The following is a 14,193-nucleotide window of genomic DNA, read 5'->3' on the forward strand; positions in this document are numbered from 1 at the left end:
CACATAATTGTGTGTTTAGTAGCATTTCTGTTGCTGGTAATCTAGTAATGGTTAAATAAAAATCCTTTAAAATGACACTAGAAGAGGCACAGATCTGATGGAGGACTTACATTAACTAACTTGGGTCAGACCCAACCACAGAAGAGCTGAAGCTGGGTGGTAAACACACACAGGTAGTTCTGATAACACCTGAGCTCCAAGACGTCTGAGACTGATGCATCAGTGTTACAGCGGGACTAAAGACATGATCAGGAACAGGTTACAGCTGGATGATCTAGGATGGTAGAAGATCAGGACGGCTGAGCAGTGAACAGGTGAGCAGACCTTCGGGACGTCCCGCTGTCATGCTAAGGGCACGGCTGCAGACCCGCAGATTCGCTGCTGCAGATTCCCACCTGCAGCAACAAATCTGCGGGGGGTCTGCAGCCGTAGACTATTCATCACGTCTTCCTCGTTCTTCACGGGCCGTGATGCTCTTAAACATCTGCCTCTTTAGCTCCTGATCAGCTGATGATGACAGCTTCAACACACCGCCCTGCTTAACGCACGCATTTCCTTATCAGTAACAGAAACGATCGTTTTGTTAAAAGAAGACGGTAATTAATTAGTTTGCTCGTTACAGAAAGAAATATTTTTTATTAACGTGGTTATTTTAAACGGAGTTATTCCCGTTGTGTCTACAGAATGCAGTGACTGAGACCGTGAGGGTCTCCGCCCACCCGGCCAATCATCATCGTGTTTGTAAGTGCGTTACCGACACCTCTCTCTCCCTGGCTGCAGCTGAAGTGTGGCGGTCAGAAAGCCTCACACTGTTGCTCAACGTTCGACAAGCACATAGTAACGCACAACCTTCCGTCCCCAGTAACGGTAACGGCGTTGCAACGGCGGGAAAAGTAATTAATTAGATTATTCTGTTACCTATAAAAGAACGCCGTTAGAAACGCCGTTATATTTAAACGGTGTTACTCCCAACATTGTTGGTCACTATGAGTTTTTCATGCATGTTGAATAAGAAAATAGTCTTCTACTCCTAGTTCCTGCATTAGTCACAGATAGAAAATAGACAGGAAAAGCCTGACAGATGTACGTCACGCTGTCACTTAAAATTCATGGACCCACCCATTTTGACTCATGACGGTGAAGGCTGTTGTTGGTTTAACATCCAAGAAACAGCAGAGAACGTCTTGGCTGGTAGAAGCTAACCGGTAGCATTAGCAACTCCACAACACGACAGAACTCCAGGCTTGAGTTATTTTGATAGATAAAACTTTGCAAAGCAAACAGAGTTGGTGGTAGAGTCATGTTGCTGTTAGCCAATCAGAGGCGAGATGTCTGAATATCAGGAAATAAGACTCCAAATCCTGCTGTCTGCTCCCCCTCTGCTCTGACTCACTTTTACTTCCTGAAACAGGAGCACCAGAGCTTCGTTCCCACAGAGATCAACTCACAAGGCATTCATTTATATTAGAGTCCACTGCAAATGTACTGTAAAAAATATTTTGTGAAAGTGCTGCAAGTCAGAACCAGAATATCTAAATCTTTTCTGTCTCTGATCTCTTTGAATAAAAAAGAAAAACACAATTGATTTGAGCTGAAGAGTAGACCATATATTTTCCCAAAGACGATTTCCCAGACAAATTTTTGATGTAATGTCATTGGGTGATTAATATGAAACTGTACAGGCAGAAAACAAGTTTCCTCTTAGAAAAATGTTCTAAATTTTAAAGAGATCATTTACAGTATTTTTTCTTTTCTTGTAAACAAATGAAAACAGTTAATACAGAAATAATATTAAAGTGGTCCAAAGTTTGACTAAAACATGTAAACACAAATCTGTTTTGGGTCTGACATGTTTTTACTGTTTCTGCTCATCAGTTTTGGAGAGGCAGGGTATCCGCGGGTCCTTAAAAAGTCTTAAATTTGCTTTTCTAAATTTAAGGCCTTAAAAATCCTTAAAAATTACAAATAATCTTTAAATACAGTTTCCAAAGGTCTTAAATTACCAAAGACCCAATGAACAAGAATGTCTAGTTAGTGTTCAGCATTTTTTGTGTGTGATGTTGGCATAAGCGGAACCGTACACATTCAGTTGGTTGTGAAAGGGGGCTATTTTTGGATGAGCACATTAGCTGGTTAAGCTAGTGGGAGCTTGCGCCATGGGGAAGTGCAAGTTTAATGGTAACTAGGTGGGTAATCCCACGTTTGTGACGTGGTTAGCACCGGTTCCAGGCAATAGCTGGAAATTATAGCTTAAAATTAATTTTAAAAACAGCTTAAATTTGGTCAAAGTGGCCTTAAAAAGGTCTTAAAAAGTCTTAAATTTGGCTCCCTTAAACCTGCAGATACCCTGGAGAGGAGAATCAGATGAAGTCAAATGGAGTCAACCACACGGACCGTGGTGAAGACGTTTCCACCGAGCCGGTTAACGTCAGCGCCGACGGTGACGCCGAGTGCTGAGGCGGACTCTGAGGGGTTCACCTTTGGAATTAGATGTGTGTGTCTGCTGATAACAGATCTGATGGTTTAGGGAATATTAAACACATTTGCCTTTTATGCTAACTGTATCAAAATCAGAATGGAAGAAAACACGTTTGTTTTTAGATTCAGTCTCAAATTAACCTGCAACACGACCCCGTCAGAGTTAGCAGAACATTTCCCAAATGTCACCAAGAACTCCTGCTAAAGTTGTAGTTCTGGATGTGAAAAGGGTTCGACATGTTCAGCCACTGCAGAAACCTCCTCAGACCTTCTCCGTGAACCTACAGCTCAACATTTAATAGTTAAACGGACTCCTTCTTGTGGATTTCTTTCTGTTTCTGTGAGTTCAGATTTTACTTCACCTGTAATCTCGAGTGTCTTAGTTTTAACCTTAAACTGGATAAAATTCTGGAAAGAAAAAGCTGTGAAATGATATGAAATAAATATTTTCTATAGAGTTAAAAGGCAGATCAAATGCTTGCTAGAGCATGTTTTGATCTTTTTTTTTTCATTTAGAAACAAACACTAAACTTAAAAATAAAAACGTTTGAATAAAAGTTAAAAAAAAACTGGCAGACCCAAACGCATAGTGAGGGTCTGCTGGGAACGCCTGGCAGAAGAACCTGTCAAGACGGTCTTCAACTCCCACCTCCGGCAGAGCTTTGACCATGTCCCGAGAGCAGTGGGGGACATTGAGTCCGAGTGGGCCTTGTTCCACTCTGCGATTGTCGAGGCGGCTGTTGCTAGCTGTGGCCGTAAGGTGGCCGGTGCCAGTCGTGGTGGCAACCCCCGTACCCGCTGGTGGACACCAGAGGTTCGGGGAGCCGTCAGGCTGAAGAAGGAGGCCTACAGGGCGTGGCTGGTCTGTGGGTCTCCGGAGGCAGCAGACAGGTACCGGATAGCCAAGCGGGGTGCAGCTGTGGCAGTTGCCGAGGCAAAATCTCGGGCGTGGGAGGAGTTTGGTGAGGCCATGGAGAAAGACTATCGATCGGCTCCAAAGAGGTTCTGGCAAACTGTCCGACGCCTCAGGAGAGGAAGGCAGCAACTCGCTCACACTGTTTACAGTGGGGATGGGGAGCTGCTGACGTCAACTGAGGCTATAGTCGGACGGTGGAAGGAATACTTTGAGGAGCTCCTCAATCCCACCAATGCGCATTCCGAGGAGGAACCAGAGCTGGGAGGCCTGGGGATGGACTGTCTGATCTCGGGGGCAGAAGTTGCTGAGGTAGTCAAACAACTACACAGCGGCGGAGCCCCGGGGGCGGATGAGGTTCGTCCTGGGTATCTCAAGGCTATGGATGTTGTAGGGCTGTCATGGTTGACACGTCTCTACAACATTGCGTGGTCATCGGGGGCAGTTCCTAGGGAGTGGCAGACCGGGGTGGTGGTCCCCATCTTTAAGAAGGGTGACCTGAGGGTGTGTTCCAACTATAGGGGGATCACACTCCTCAGCCTCCCTGGAAAGGTCTACTCCAAGGTACTGGAGAGGAGGGTCCGATCGATAGTTGAATCTCAGATAGAGGAGGAGCAATGTGGTTTTCGTCCTGGCCGTGGAACTGTGGACCAGCTCTATACCCTTGCAAGGGTGATGGAGGGGGCATGGGAGTTTGCCCAACCAATCCACATGTGTTTTGTGGATTTGGAGAAGGCTTATGACCGTGTCCCCAGGGGCACCCTGTGGGGGACGCTCCAGGAGTATGGGGTGGGTGGCTTTCTGTTAAGGGCCATTCAGTCCCTTTACCAGAGGAGCGTGAGTTTGGTCCGCATAGCCGGTAGTAAGTCGGACCTGTTCCCAGTGAGCGTTGGACTCCGCCAGGGCTGCCCTTTGTCACCGGTTCTGTTCATCACTTTTATGGACAGAATTTCTAGACGCAGCCGTGGTGTGGAGTGTGTCGAGTTTGGTGGCAGGAGAATCTCGTCTCTGCTTTTTGCGGATGATGTGGTCCTCCTAGCTTCATCCAGCTCTGACCTTCAGCTCTTGCTGGGTAGGTTCGCGGCCGAATGTGAAGCGGCTGGGATGAGGATCAGCACCTCCAAATCTGAGACCATGGTTCTCGACCGGAAAAGGGTGGCTTGCCACCTCCGGGTCGGGGGAGAGGTCCTACCTCAAGTGGAGGAGTTTAAGTATCTCGGGGTCTTGTTCACGAGTGAGGGTAGGAGGGATCGGGAGATCGACAGGCGGATTGGTTCGGCGTCTGCAGTGATGCGGACGCTGAGCCGATCTGTCGTGGGGAAGAGGGAGCTGAGCCAGAAAGCCAGGCTCTCGATTTACCGGTCGATCTACGTCCCAATCCTCACCTATGGTCATGAGCTTTGGGTAATGACCGAAAGAACGAGATCGCGGATACAAGCGGCCGAAATGAGTTTCCTCCGTAGGGTGGCCGGGCTCAGCCTTAGAGATAGGGTGAGGAGCTCGGACATTCGGGAGGGACTCGGAGTAGAACCGCTGCTCCTCCGGATCGAAAGGAGCCAGTTGAGGTGGTTTGGGCATCTGGTCAGGATGCCTCCTGGACGCCTCCCCGGGGAGGTGTTTCGGGCATGTCCTGCCGGCAGAAGGCCCCCGGGTCGACCCAGGACACGTTGGAGAGGTTACATCTCCAATCTGGTCCGGGAACGCCTTGGGGTCCTGCCGGAGGAGCTGGTGGACAAGGCCGGGGAGAGGACGGCCTGGAGCTCCCTAGTTGGGATGCTGCCCCCGCGACCCGGACCCGGATAAGCGGAGGAAGACGAGACGAGACGAGACGAGACTTTAATATAATTGATTTACATTAAATTATAATATCACTGTCCTAAATGAATAAACTATGCCAAAACATCAGATATTTCTTTCTTGGTTTTAATTTAAAGGGTTAAATAAAATCCCTATGAGACATTTAAACTGTTTACAATTTGTATGGTAAAAATGTGTAAACAAAACAATCAAAAACAATGAAATAAACCCAGTTTCAGGTGAACATTAGGGAGCGAACATGAAGAATTATTTTAGTGAAATTATATGTTTTTTTTTTAAATCAGTCAACATTGTTCTGCTTTAAGCTTTGGGTCTGTAATGATTTCCTCCTCTATAAAACATATTTATTAGTTAAAGGTTCTGTAGAATATTAGTCACGAATACGCTCAGCAAACGTACAGAAGCAGTCTGTTTTTGCTGATTCACCTTTATTTAACTGATGAAAATCTTTGGTGTCTGAATCTAAAACCAGAACAAATGAACAAAAATGGTTCAGTCTTATTATGCCCAGAAACCTCCTGCGATCTGAAACGTGGAAGTGATGCTCTAAAATGTGAACTTTGAAATTTATTTTTAATTTTTTCTGATCTCTTTTGTTAAATCAATATTTAAAGAATACAGATATTTCAACAAAAGCTACATTTATTAAAAACTGGAGGGATATTTCTGCAGCTTGGTCCCAGCGATGGTGCAGTCAGTCAGGTTTTCTCTGCAGTGGCTGAAACTTTTCTCATCAGGAGTTTTCTGAGAAAACTTACTGAACTGATGGAAGGAAGCTGCAGCGATTTGCACAGAAACTCTGTTTTCTCCCTTTAGCTACAGATTATTTTCTGTTTGATGCACAAATGATGCATTTAGAATCACCTTGTGTCATCAGAAGGAATGCACTGAGCTTTGTCAATCAGTTCTGCTGTGTTATCTTATTTGGTCTCCGTGAGGATTACACGTTTAAACACGCCCGGCCCTGCTGCTACATATAAATCAGCTCAGCCATGTTTGTGGTCAATCTAAACCTGTGTGCTTTACCGGAGAGTTGGAACTGGGATATATTAATAACCCATCTGAAAAGAGAAAAGTTGCAGCTCATGTTGATTGAAACTTTGATAAATTTTAAATAATATCTTCCTGATGATTAAAAGTCATGAGGCCATATTCACATTTATTACAAATTTTGAGTTTTTCCCCACCTACCACAGCTTGTATTTTTATTCCTGCATGTTTTAACTGAAACTGATATTTAAACGTTAACATATTTATTTATTAGTTGATACCAATAATATTGGGCATTTACAATGATTTACTAAAATCAGCACAGGTCCACTAATGAGAGTAAAAGAGGCTGTACTGAGAAACTTCTGGATTATCTAGAGTTTTATCTTCGGTTGTGAGATTTGTGGAAGGAACGCTCCACAGGTTCAGATCCCTGACTGGCCGACACACTCCACTCAAGTTCTTTCTTTTTTTAAGTAAAACTAACCATGGGAAAAAGCTGTAAACCTCTGAAAACCCCAGATTATTGATTATATAGTGGAGATGCTTTCCAATGAGTCACAATCATGAACTTTCTCTTTGAATTGAAGCTTCTTCCTTAGTGGAAACATCCAGGAACGTTTTAAAAACCAGGGTTTCTCTCTTCCACTCCTCCTGCTTTGGTTTCCGTTCCAGCGTATCGACTATCAGTGAGTCACGAGGCTCATGAGATCTTGCAGATTTTCAGGAACTCGTAGCACATTGAGCAGGAATGTTCTCAGGGTCCACTGGACAAACTTTCACCACGTCAGGGGTCTCACTGAGAAAAACAAACAGTTTTCTGGTTAAATGCAAAGTAAAAACAGCTTTTGAGGATTGAGGTGCTTTGGTTATTGTCTCTACCTCTCCACAGACTCATGCCTCTTCACCTGAATAACATAGTGTGTGAAAACTAGTCCCTCCTCTGGAGATAAGATGTCTTCCTGCACTCAAACAGCACTGAGCCCTGCTTGCACACAACCTGATTATGTATCTCACCATCAAAACTTGTGCATTCCTTGGCTTTTATTTTGTGGGACCTGATATTTCCTGTACACTTGCAGCTTTTCTGACATGTGACGCGACAGTCCAGATGATTCCAAAAAGTATGCAACACATTTGTTTGAAGCTTTCATACTTTGTTGTTCTTTCTAAACACACATTTAAAAGTGCATTTGTCTATTATGTTTGTTTTACTCCAACACAGAAGACCAGACTTTTCCACTTCTGCTGCATATTAAAATGTTGCTACACGTCTGAACATTATGCACATTGAGGCACTTGCACAAACCTCCAGATAGCAGAATTCAACCTGCGGCTCAGTGAGGGTTTGGGTCTTCTGACGGATTGCATTTATGATCACCAAAGTGGTGATTTGAAGGGATTTCCTGTGTCTGACCAGGTAAATACTGTCTTGGGGACATAAATGGAGTGTTGAAAGGTTTTTTGTATTGATTTTCATTTTAGCATCACTTGAAATAAAATAGTTAAATACCTGAAATGAATTGTTTATGGTTTTGTGTGTAAAGAACATAGCATCATCTTGTAGTAAAGCTCTATTGTTTTTTTTAACTTACTTTTGAAATTTATGTAAATCTATTCATTTCTCAGTCTTTTTCAAGGGTGTATTGAAAACATCTTTCCAAATAATTATAGACTTTTGAGGTTCAATTTAAAATGTGTATTACACGAGTTTTTTTTTTAAAGAAAACCGTGGTTGTTTGCATGATGGTTGAAACAAGTTCAACCTTAATGAACATTAAAGAGTAAGTCACCTCTACCAGAGTATTATTCCACTTCCTGTTTGAAAAATGCAACAAATGCTGTTGCCTAGCAGACCGAGAGGGCGGAGCCGCTAACAAATACACACACACACAGGCTCACAACGACATTGTGACATCATATCGTACCAGCTAATGTTCTAGGGCAGCGGTTCCCAAACTTATTTAGCCGCGCACCCCCTTCTATGTCCCGACCATGTCGACGCATCCCCCAGCCCCCACATCAGGGCATGGATATGACCTTTTTCCCCATCACTTTCATTTTTTTAAATAGTAATTAATAAACCTTCTATACCATTACAATTTCCTTTGATTTAATTTTAAATAAATATTTAGAGTGCCCAGGTAGCACATAAACAATGCAATTTAACGGTTTTCTTAAAGTAGGAATGTTTAACCTTTGGCGCCAGCTCTCTCCTTCCTTCTGCTCTGTGTAAACCTGAACTGGTCACCTACTTGTGCGTAATCAAATGTCTATAGGGGAAAAGATGGAAAAGCTACAGCCATGAGGTTCACTTTTGCCTCAGACCGACTTATTGTTGTTTTATGGTGTGGCTGAATCTGCGATCCGCTGCCACGCGGACTGGAACAACAAATGCTGCAGTAACATGAGATGTGGTCAGGTTCATGAGGAGTCACTGGCTGGAGTGGACTCGGATTTCATACGTCATCCCAAAATAGAAGCTAATATCTTAATTTGACCTTGAATGAAAAATGTTGTTATAAAACCTCTTAAAAGTTTTTATCACAGAGGAGGCAGCGCTGATTTCTGCCTTCAGTCTGACGGCGTGTGTGTGTGTGTGTGTGTGTGTGTGTGTGTGTGTGTGTGTGTGTGTGTGTGTGTGTGTGTGTGTGTGTGTGTGTGTGTGTGTGTGTGTGTGTGTGTGTGTGCGTGTGTGTGTGCGTGCACGTGTGTGTGTGTGTGTGTGTGTGTGTGCGTGCACGCGTGGCACAGCTCCATGAGCTGCTCCAGTCACCGCGTCTCGTTACTGGCGTTATTCAAACCAATGTTGTAAAATTACTTCTGCCCAGTCCTGATGTGCTCACATGTGCACCCGTGAGCCGTGGTTCCGCTGGAACGCGTCTGACCTCTGACAGACGCACTCTGAACGTCAGATCTTCAGTGCGCTGTCAATAGCCTGACACGTTTAGAATGCTGTCCCACAGTCAGTGTGCTAATTTAATAATATAATAATGCTAAAATGCTCAGATGGGAATCATTTCTTGACTCATTTTGTTACATCCACAATGTTCTGTGTGTGAGGTTTACAATGTCAGAACACCTGCATGAGACAGGTGTTAATTACAATCTGCCAGAATGACTCGCCACCTTCAGATTTCTCCAACACCGTTAAAAATGGTCAAATACTGAACATATCAGCGTGCGCAGGCCAGAGCGCTGGAGCTCAGCGCATTGTTATTATGAAGCTAGGGCACATGCGGAGGACACACACACATGCGCGCGCAAAATATACTTGTTTTCAACTACATTTATTGGGCCCACTTACTTTTTCTTTGGCCCACCCACAAATGAGTTTCTGGCTACGTTAATGGTGACATATGACCAGAGCCGGATTAACGCAACGGCAAAGTAGGCACGTGCCTAGGGCCTGATTGGCTGGATGGGGCCCAGACAGAGGACCAAAATTAAAAATAAATAAATTAAAAATAAATGTACAAATGTCCTATGATAGAATTTGTAGATAGGACTCCTATCTACAATTTATTTCAATATTTATTAATTAATTGAAAATAGTGACAATGTTTATCTTAACCATAGACCGTTTCATTGGCTATGTCACATTAAGGCGCCACCCAATTAAGGAGATCAGAGAAGCGGTCAGAGTCAGAGCGGGACACAACAAAGCTAGCAGGTGTTTTTGAGTAGGCTAACTTTCACGATGCTTTCGGGTGTGGCAAAACGTAAAAAAAAAAAAAAATGAAGAGGAACAAAAGAAGAGACAGCGGGGGGGGGGCTTTACAGAGGTTTTTGTCGGGCTGCTCGGTCAGCCGTCCGACAGCTGTGAACCTGCTCGAGTCAGCAGAGCCAGAGGCTGGGCCCAAGTCAGACCCGGAGGAGACACAACCCAAAGATGCGGTGGAATATGCGGCGGAAGACGCTGTAGCGCCAACACCGTCAACATCAACGCCTTCACAGAAGAACGAACTGGAAGAACAGCAGCCAGCCAGAAGTGAGCCCAATATAGTCTTACAGGAGCCTCTAGACCCAGAAAGGGTATTAACAACTAGCTACCCATCTGATCCTGCAAAGTGGTACCAAACTGATGACAGGATGCATGAGTATTTTGCACTAAACCATCCCTCTCAAAATATTGGATATTCGGCATCACAGAGGAAATCTGGAGACATAAACCGAAGCTTAACCTAGGAACATTTCTTCAGATGTGTTTCTGCTGTGATTGAGGCTTGTGATGCTGGAAGGCTGAAGATTATCCCGGAGTGGGGAATGCTAAATGGTTTCCTTGGTAAGTGTTGCTGGTTTTATTAATTATTTGTCAAATAATTTTATTAATGTTCAAATAGCAAAACAATAAGTTCACACTCAGAAAATTCACAGAATTTCTGATTCAGCAGAGGCAAAAACAGCCTGAACGAGCATAAAGCAAGATCAAAACTTAAGATAACGTTATCATTTTATTAAAATACTTTCTATTAAGATGATAGATTGTATAAAATTTATACTGTAATAATTTAGGCTGCGTGTTTATAGTTTGTTTTTGCGCCTTTAAAACATGCTTCAGTCCATTCAAATTAATCTTTTTCTTCTTGAATGTCTTTCCACCATCATGTGATTAATTTGTCAACATTTATAAATGTTGTAAGCTATTGTATTTTGCAGAAAATCTTTTTAATTAAATATGTTGATTAAATGTAAACAGAGAAAATATGATAAACATATTTGCTCTGTTTACATAGTTTAATGACACCTAGTGGTTATTTACTGGTATCGCCTTGACATTGACACTCCCAATCGATAAGATGAGGATCATTTATTAGCATTTAATACAGCTGTGTAATGACGTATAAATTATTAATATCAAAAAATTGTCTGATAGAATGTTTTACATACAACACATGACTTATTTTGGCATACAAACAACCAATTTGTAACCAAAGACTAGGCTACGTAAAATGTGAATGAACTTTTATAAGTAAATTTGGTAAGTTTCAGATTTCAATTCATTAAATAACATCGATGGGGGGGGGGGGGGGCTAAAAAAGCAGCCTTCCTAGGGTAGTCCATTTATTTAATCCGGCTCTGCATATGACAGACTTCTCTGAGCTCCGCAGCCATTACACTTTTCACCTCGCGCACCCCCTAGCGGCAGCTCTCACACCCCACTTAGGGAATCCCTGTTCTAGGGTACCTCTTAGCCAATAGCGAATGGCAGATTTAAATTCAACTGCAGTGCAGAGGTTTTACCTGACAACAGCACAATGCTGACAGTTTTAGGCAGAAAATTTAAATTTTAACCAAAATGCAGTAAAGTGCTATACTATTGACTACACGTGTCTACAGCACGATTAGACATGCATTTATATAGTTTATCAGGAAAAAAAAGTTGATTTCGGGGTGACTTGCTCTTTAAGTTCTGACGTCTCTTTCTACTGTTAGTACCAGGATAGTGTAGCAGCAAGACACTGGGCTGACTCAGGACGTGTTGGAGGGATTATAATTCTGTTCTGGCTGCAGAAAAATGGCAACTTGAGCTGCACCTCCAGTTGCTATTGCCCTAACATAAGTGATTGTTTGACCCTGAAAGTCATGTGACCTAAAGCTACGTACATAGTGTAACTTCTGTTTGTCACCAGAAGGGCACGAGATGAGAAGCATCAGTAGTGATAGCTAAAATGGAGGAAAGTTATGGGTGGTTTAATTTTCTAGACATACATTTTCCAAGAGGTGATATGAGCTGCTGTTTCTCTGCTGAGTTTTTCTCTCTGAATGGTTTAAAAAGTCTGGGCTACCATTAGCTTAGCTGCTAAGCTAAAAGGATGGGGAACCTAAGTCACGCCCATCTACTTCCGGACCATGGGTCGCCAGAAGAATGAAAAAATGAATGTAAGTCAATGGTGCTAAAAACACTGTTTTCTAATTCTGCTTGTTATGTTTTGTATATTTTGATACCAAGAAAGCGCTTATTTTCAAACGGGGGAGACACTATTTTAGGTTTTGTGGGAAAATAAGTCCAGAACTACAAATGTGAAGTGACACATCGAACCAGACACGGAGAAAATAGAGGGAAAATGGCTGTAAGTTCAGCAAACTTCAAATCCTTCCCACAGGAGGAAAGAACCACCATAAATCGTGTTGATAAATCTGACCATTTGGTAAGTAGCAGCCACGCTAGGGGGGCAGAGATTATGTGGTGATGTCACATATACGACATGCTGATTTCTGGTTTGTAGTCATGCTAATTACCAACATTTACAAGCTGATAAATCTCAAAATACGTGACAGGCGTGTTTGAAACACTCATCATTGGTTTTCATTTAAATTGCAGTATAACATATGTGGGATCCAGGGCCTAAGGGAAAGCGGATTAGAAAATAGAGTTTTAGCCTCATTGACTTGCATTTATTTTTTACGTTCATCCTGGGACACATAAGCCGACCGGAAAGGTAGGCCACTTAGGCTCCCTATAGCTTCTTAAGCTACCATTAGCTTAGCTGCTAAGCTAACTTACGAAGCTACATTTTAATCAGAAACTAGGCAAGGGCCATTTTCTTTTTGCTGATAAATGAGTGTCTAATCATGCTGTAGACACGTGCAGTCAATAATTTGGCACTTTAGTGCATCTTAGTTCAAATTTAAATATTCTGCCTAAAACTGTCAGTGTTGCACCATTGTCAGGTAAAAACTGCATTGCATTTGAATTTAAATCTGCCACCACTATTGGCTAGAGGTACACTATTATGTTAGCTGGTACATTATGATGTCACAATGTTGTTGTCAATCTATGGCTGTGTCTCAATTCAGGGTCTGCATCCTTCGTCGGCTGGTTACGTCACAGCGCCGCGACTAGGCCTGTCTCAATCTGAAGACTCCTTCAAATGCGGTCGGTGAATCCGGCCTTCTTTTCGCCTGAATGAAGGATGGGTCCGGTGTATCCTTCATTGGTTTACATTTCCCAAGATGCCTTGCGGGCTGGATGGCAGAACTTTTAAAAACAATGGCGGACAGTGAAGCGGGAGCTGTCGGAGAGGATTGCGCATATAAATGTCAGTATAAACTTGAAAACTGTTAGGTTAAGGACTTTTTGTGAATGAATGTTATTTTAGTTTGAAATGTTACAGTAAAAGTGCTTGTATTGCGGTCTCGGCTCGTATGTTCGGCCGCTCGGTGTCGTACTTCTCCCGCTACGTTTTCCCCTGATTTTAATAGAAGTTTGTATTTTAGGTACAAGAGAAAACCAGGGAATTTATTAAGCTTAGGGCGGAGATGGACCACATGTTCACTGGAGCAAAGTATTCGGCGGCTGTGGCATGGAGGTACAATAACATCTCATATTTTAAGTTTAGTTTTTTCTGCGAAAACACGAATGTAATAACCCATTGTCCTCTTTTCTATATCTTTTCTCTTCCTGTTTTTTTTTCTTACATGTTTGTTAAGACTATTCTGGAGAAAATGGGCATCCAGGGGAAGGTGACAGCGATGACCAGCTTCTGGAGCTGATCAGGGAGGACATGAGGCTGCAGAGCAGCAGAGGGCACAGGAGAGAAGAGAGAACTTTTACAGGCTTTTTACTTTGATAGAAAAAATGGTTAAGAAAGATTAAACATGTACATATAAAAGAAACATCTAAATAAAATCAGTTCTGTATTAAACACTTGAATTTTATTTTTGTTTACAAATGTGAATTGTTTAATATTAAAGGGTATCCGCTGGGTCTTGAAAAGTCTTAAAAGGTGATAAATCGGTTTTGGTCAAATTAAGACCCTTAAAAAGTATTAAAAACTATTATCACATCTTTGCTCAGGCTCAGCTTGTCGAAAGTATTTTCTCTGAATTAGCTCTCCAACAGTCAAGGAAATTATTAAAAAGCTAAATAAAATTTCGAGCTCCTTCCTTCTCCCTTCTGCTCAGCGGTTCCACGGTTGCTAGGCGACAGAATGTTCGTGAGGGAGTGGCTGGAATTCATGAAGTCTAGGCTTGTCCAAATTCACAGCCGT

At 42.7% G+C, this 14,193-nt stretch overlaps 1 protein-coding gene and 1 long non-coding RNA gene across 4 annotated transcripts in view; both read left to right on the forward strand.

The window, feature by feature from the left end:
* shtn3 (shootin 3) overlaps positions 1–3,116 on the forward strand; it is a 72,840-nt gene extending 69,724 nt beyond the window's left edge. For all 3 annotated transcript variants that reach the window (XM_015952056.3, XM_015952063.3, XM_054739390.2), the window contains one exon: positions 2,343–3,116. In XM_015952056.3, coding sequence (XP_015807542.3) covers positions 2,343–2,457 — 115 coding nt within the window. In that variant the 3' untranslated portion in view covers positions 2,458–3,116. The remainder of the gene's footprint in view (positions 1–2,342) is intronic.
* An 8,734-nt stretch (positions 3,117–11,850) lies between these two features.
* Positions 11,851–14,113, forward strand: LOC139069483 (uncharacterized). Its single transcript, XR_011520249.1, has 3 exons — positions 11,851–13,242; positions 13,421–13,512; positions 13,634–14,113. It is a non-coding gene; the product is annotated as an uncharacterized lncRNA (long non-coding RNA).
* Positions 14,114–14,193: the final 80 nt, after the last annotated feature.

The sequence above is a fragment of the Nothobranchius furzeri genome, chromosome 1 (assembly GCF_043380555.1).
Source record: "Nothobranchius furzeri strain GRZ-AD chromosome 1, NfurGRZ-RIMD1, whole genome shotgun sequence".
NCBI lineage: Eukaryota > Metazoa > Chordata > Actinopteri > Cyprinodontiformes > Nothobranchiidae > Nothobranchius > Nothobranchius furzeri.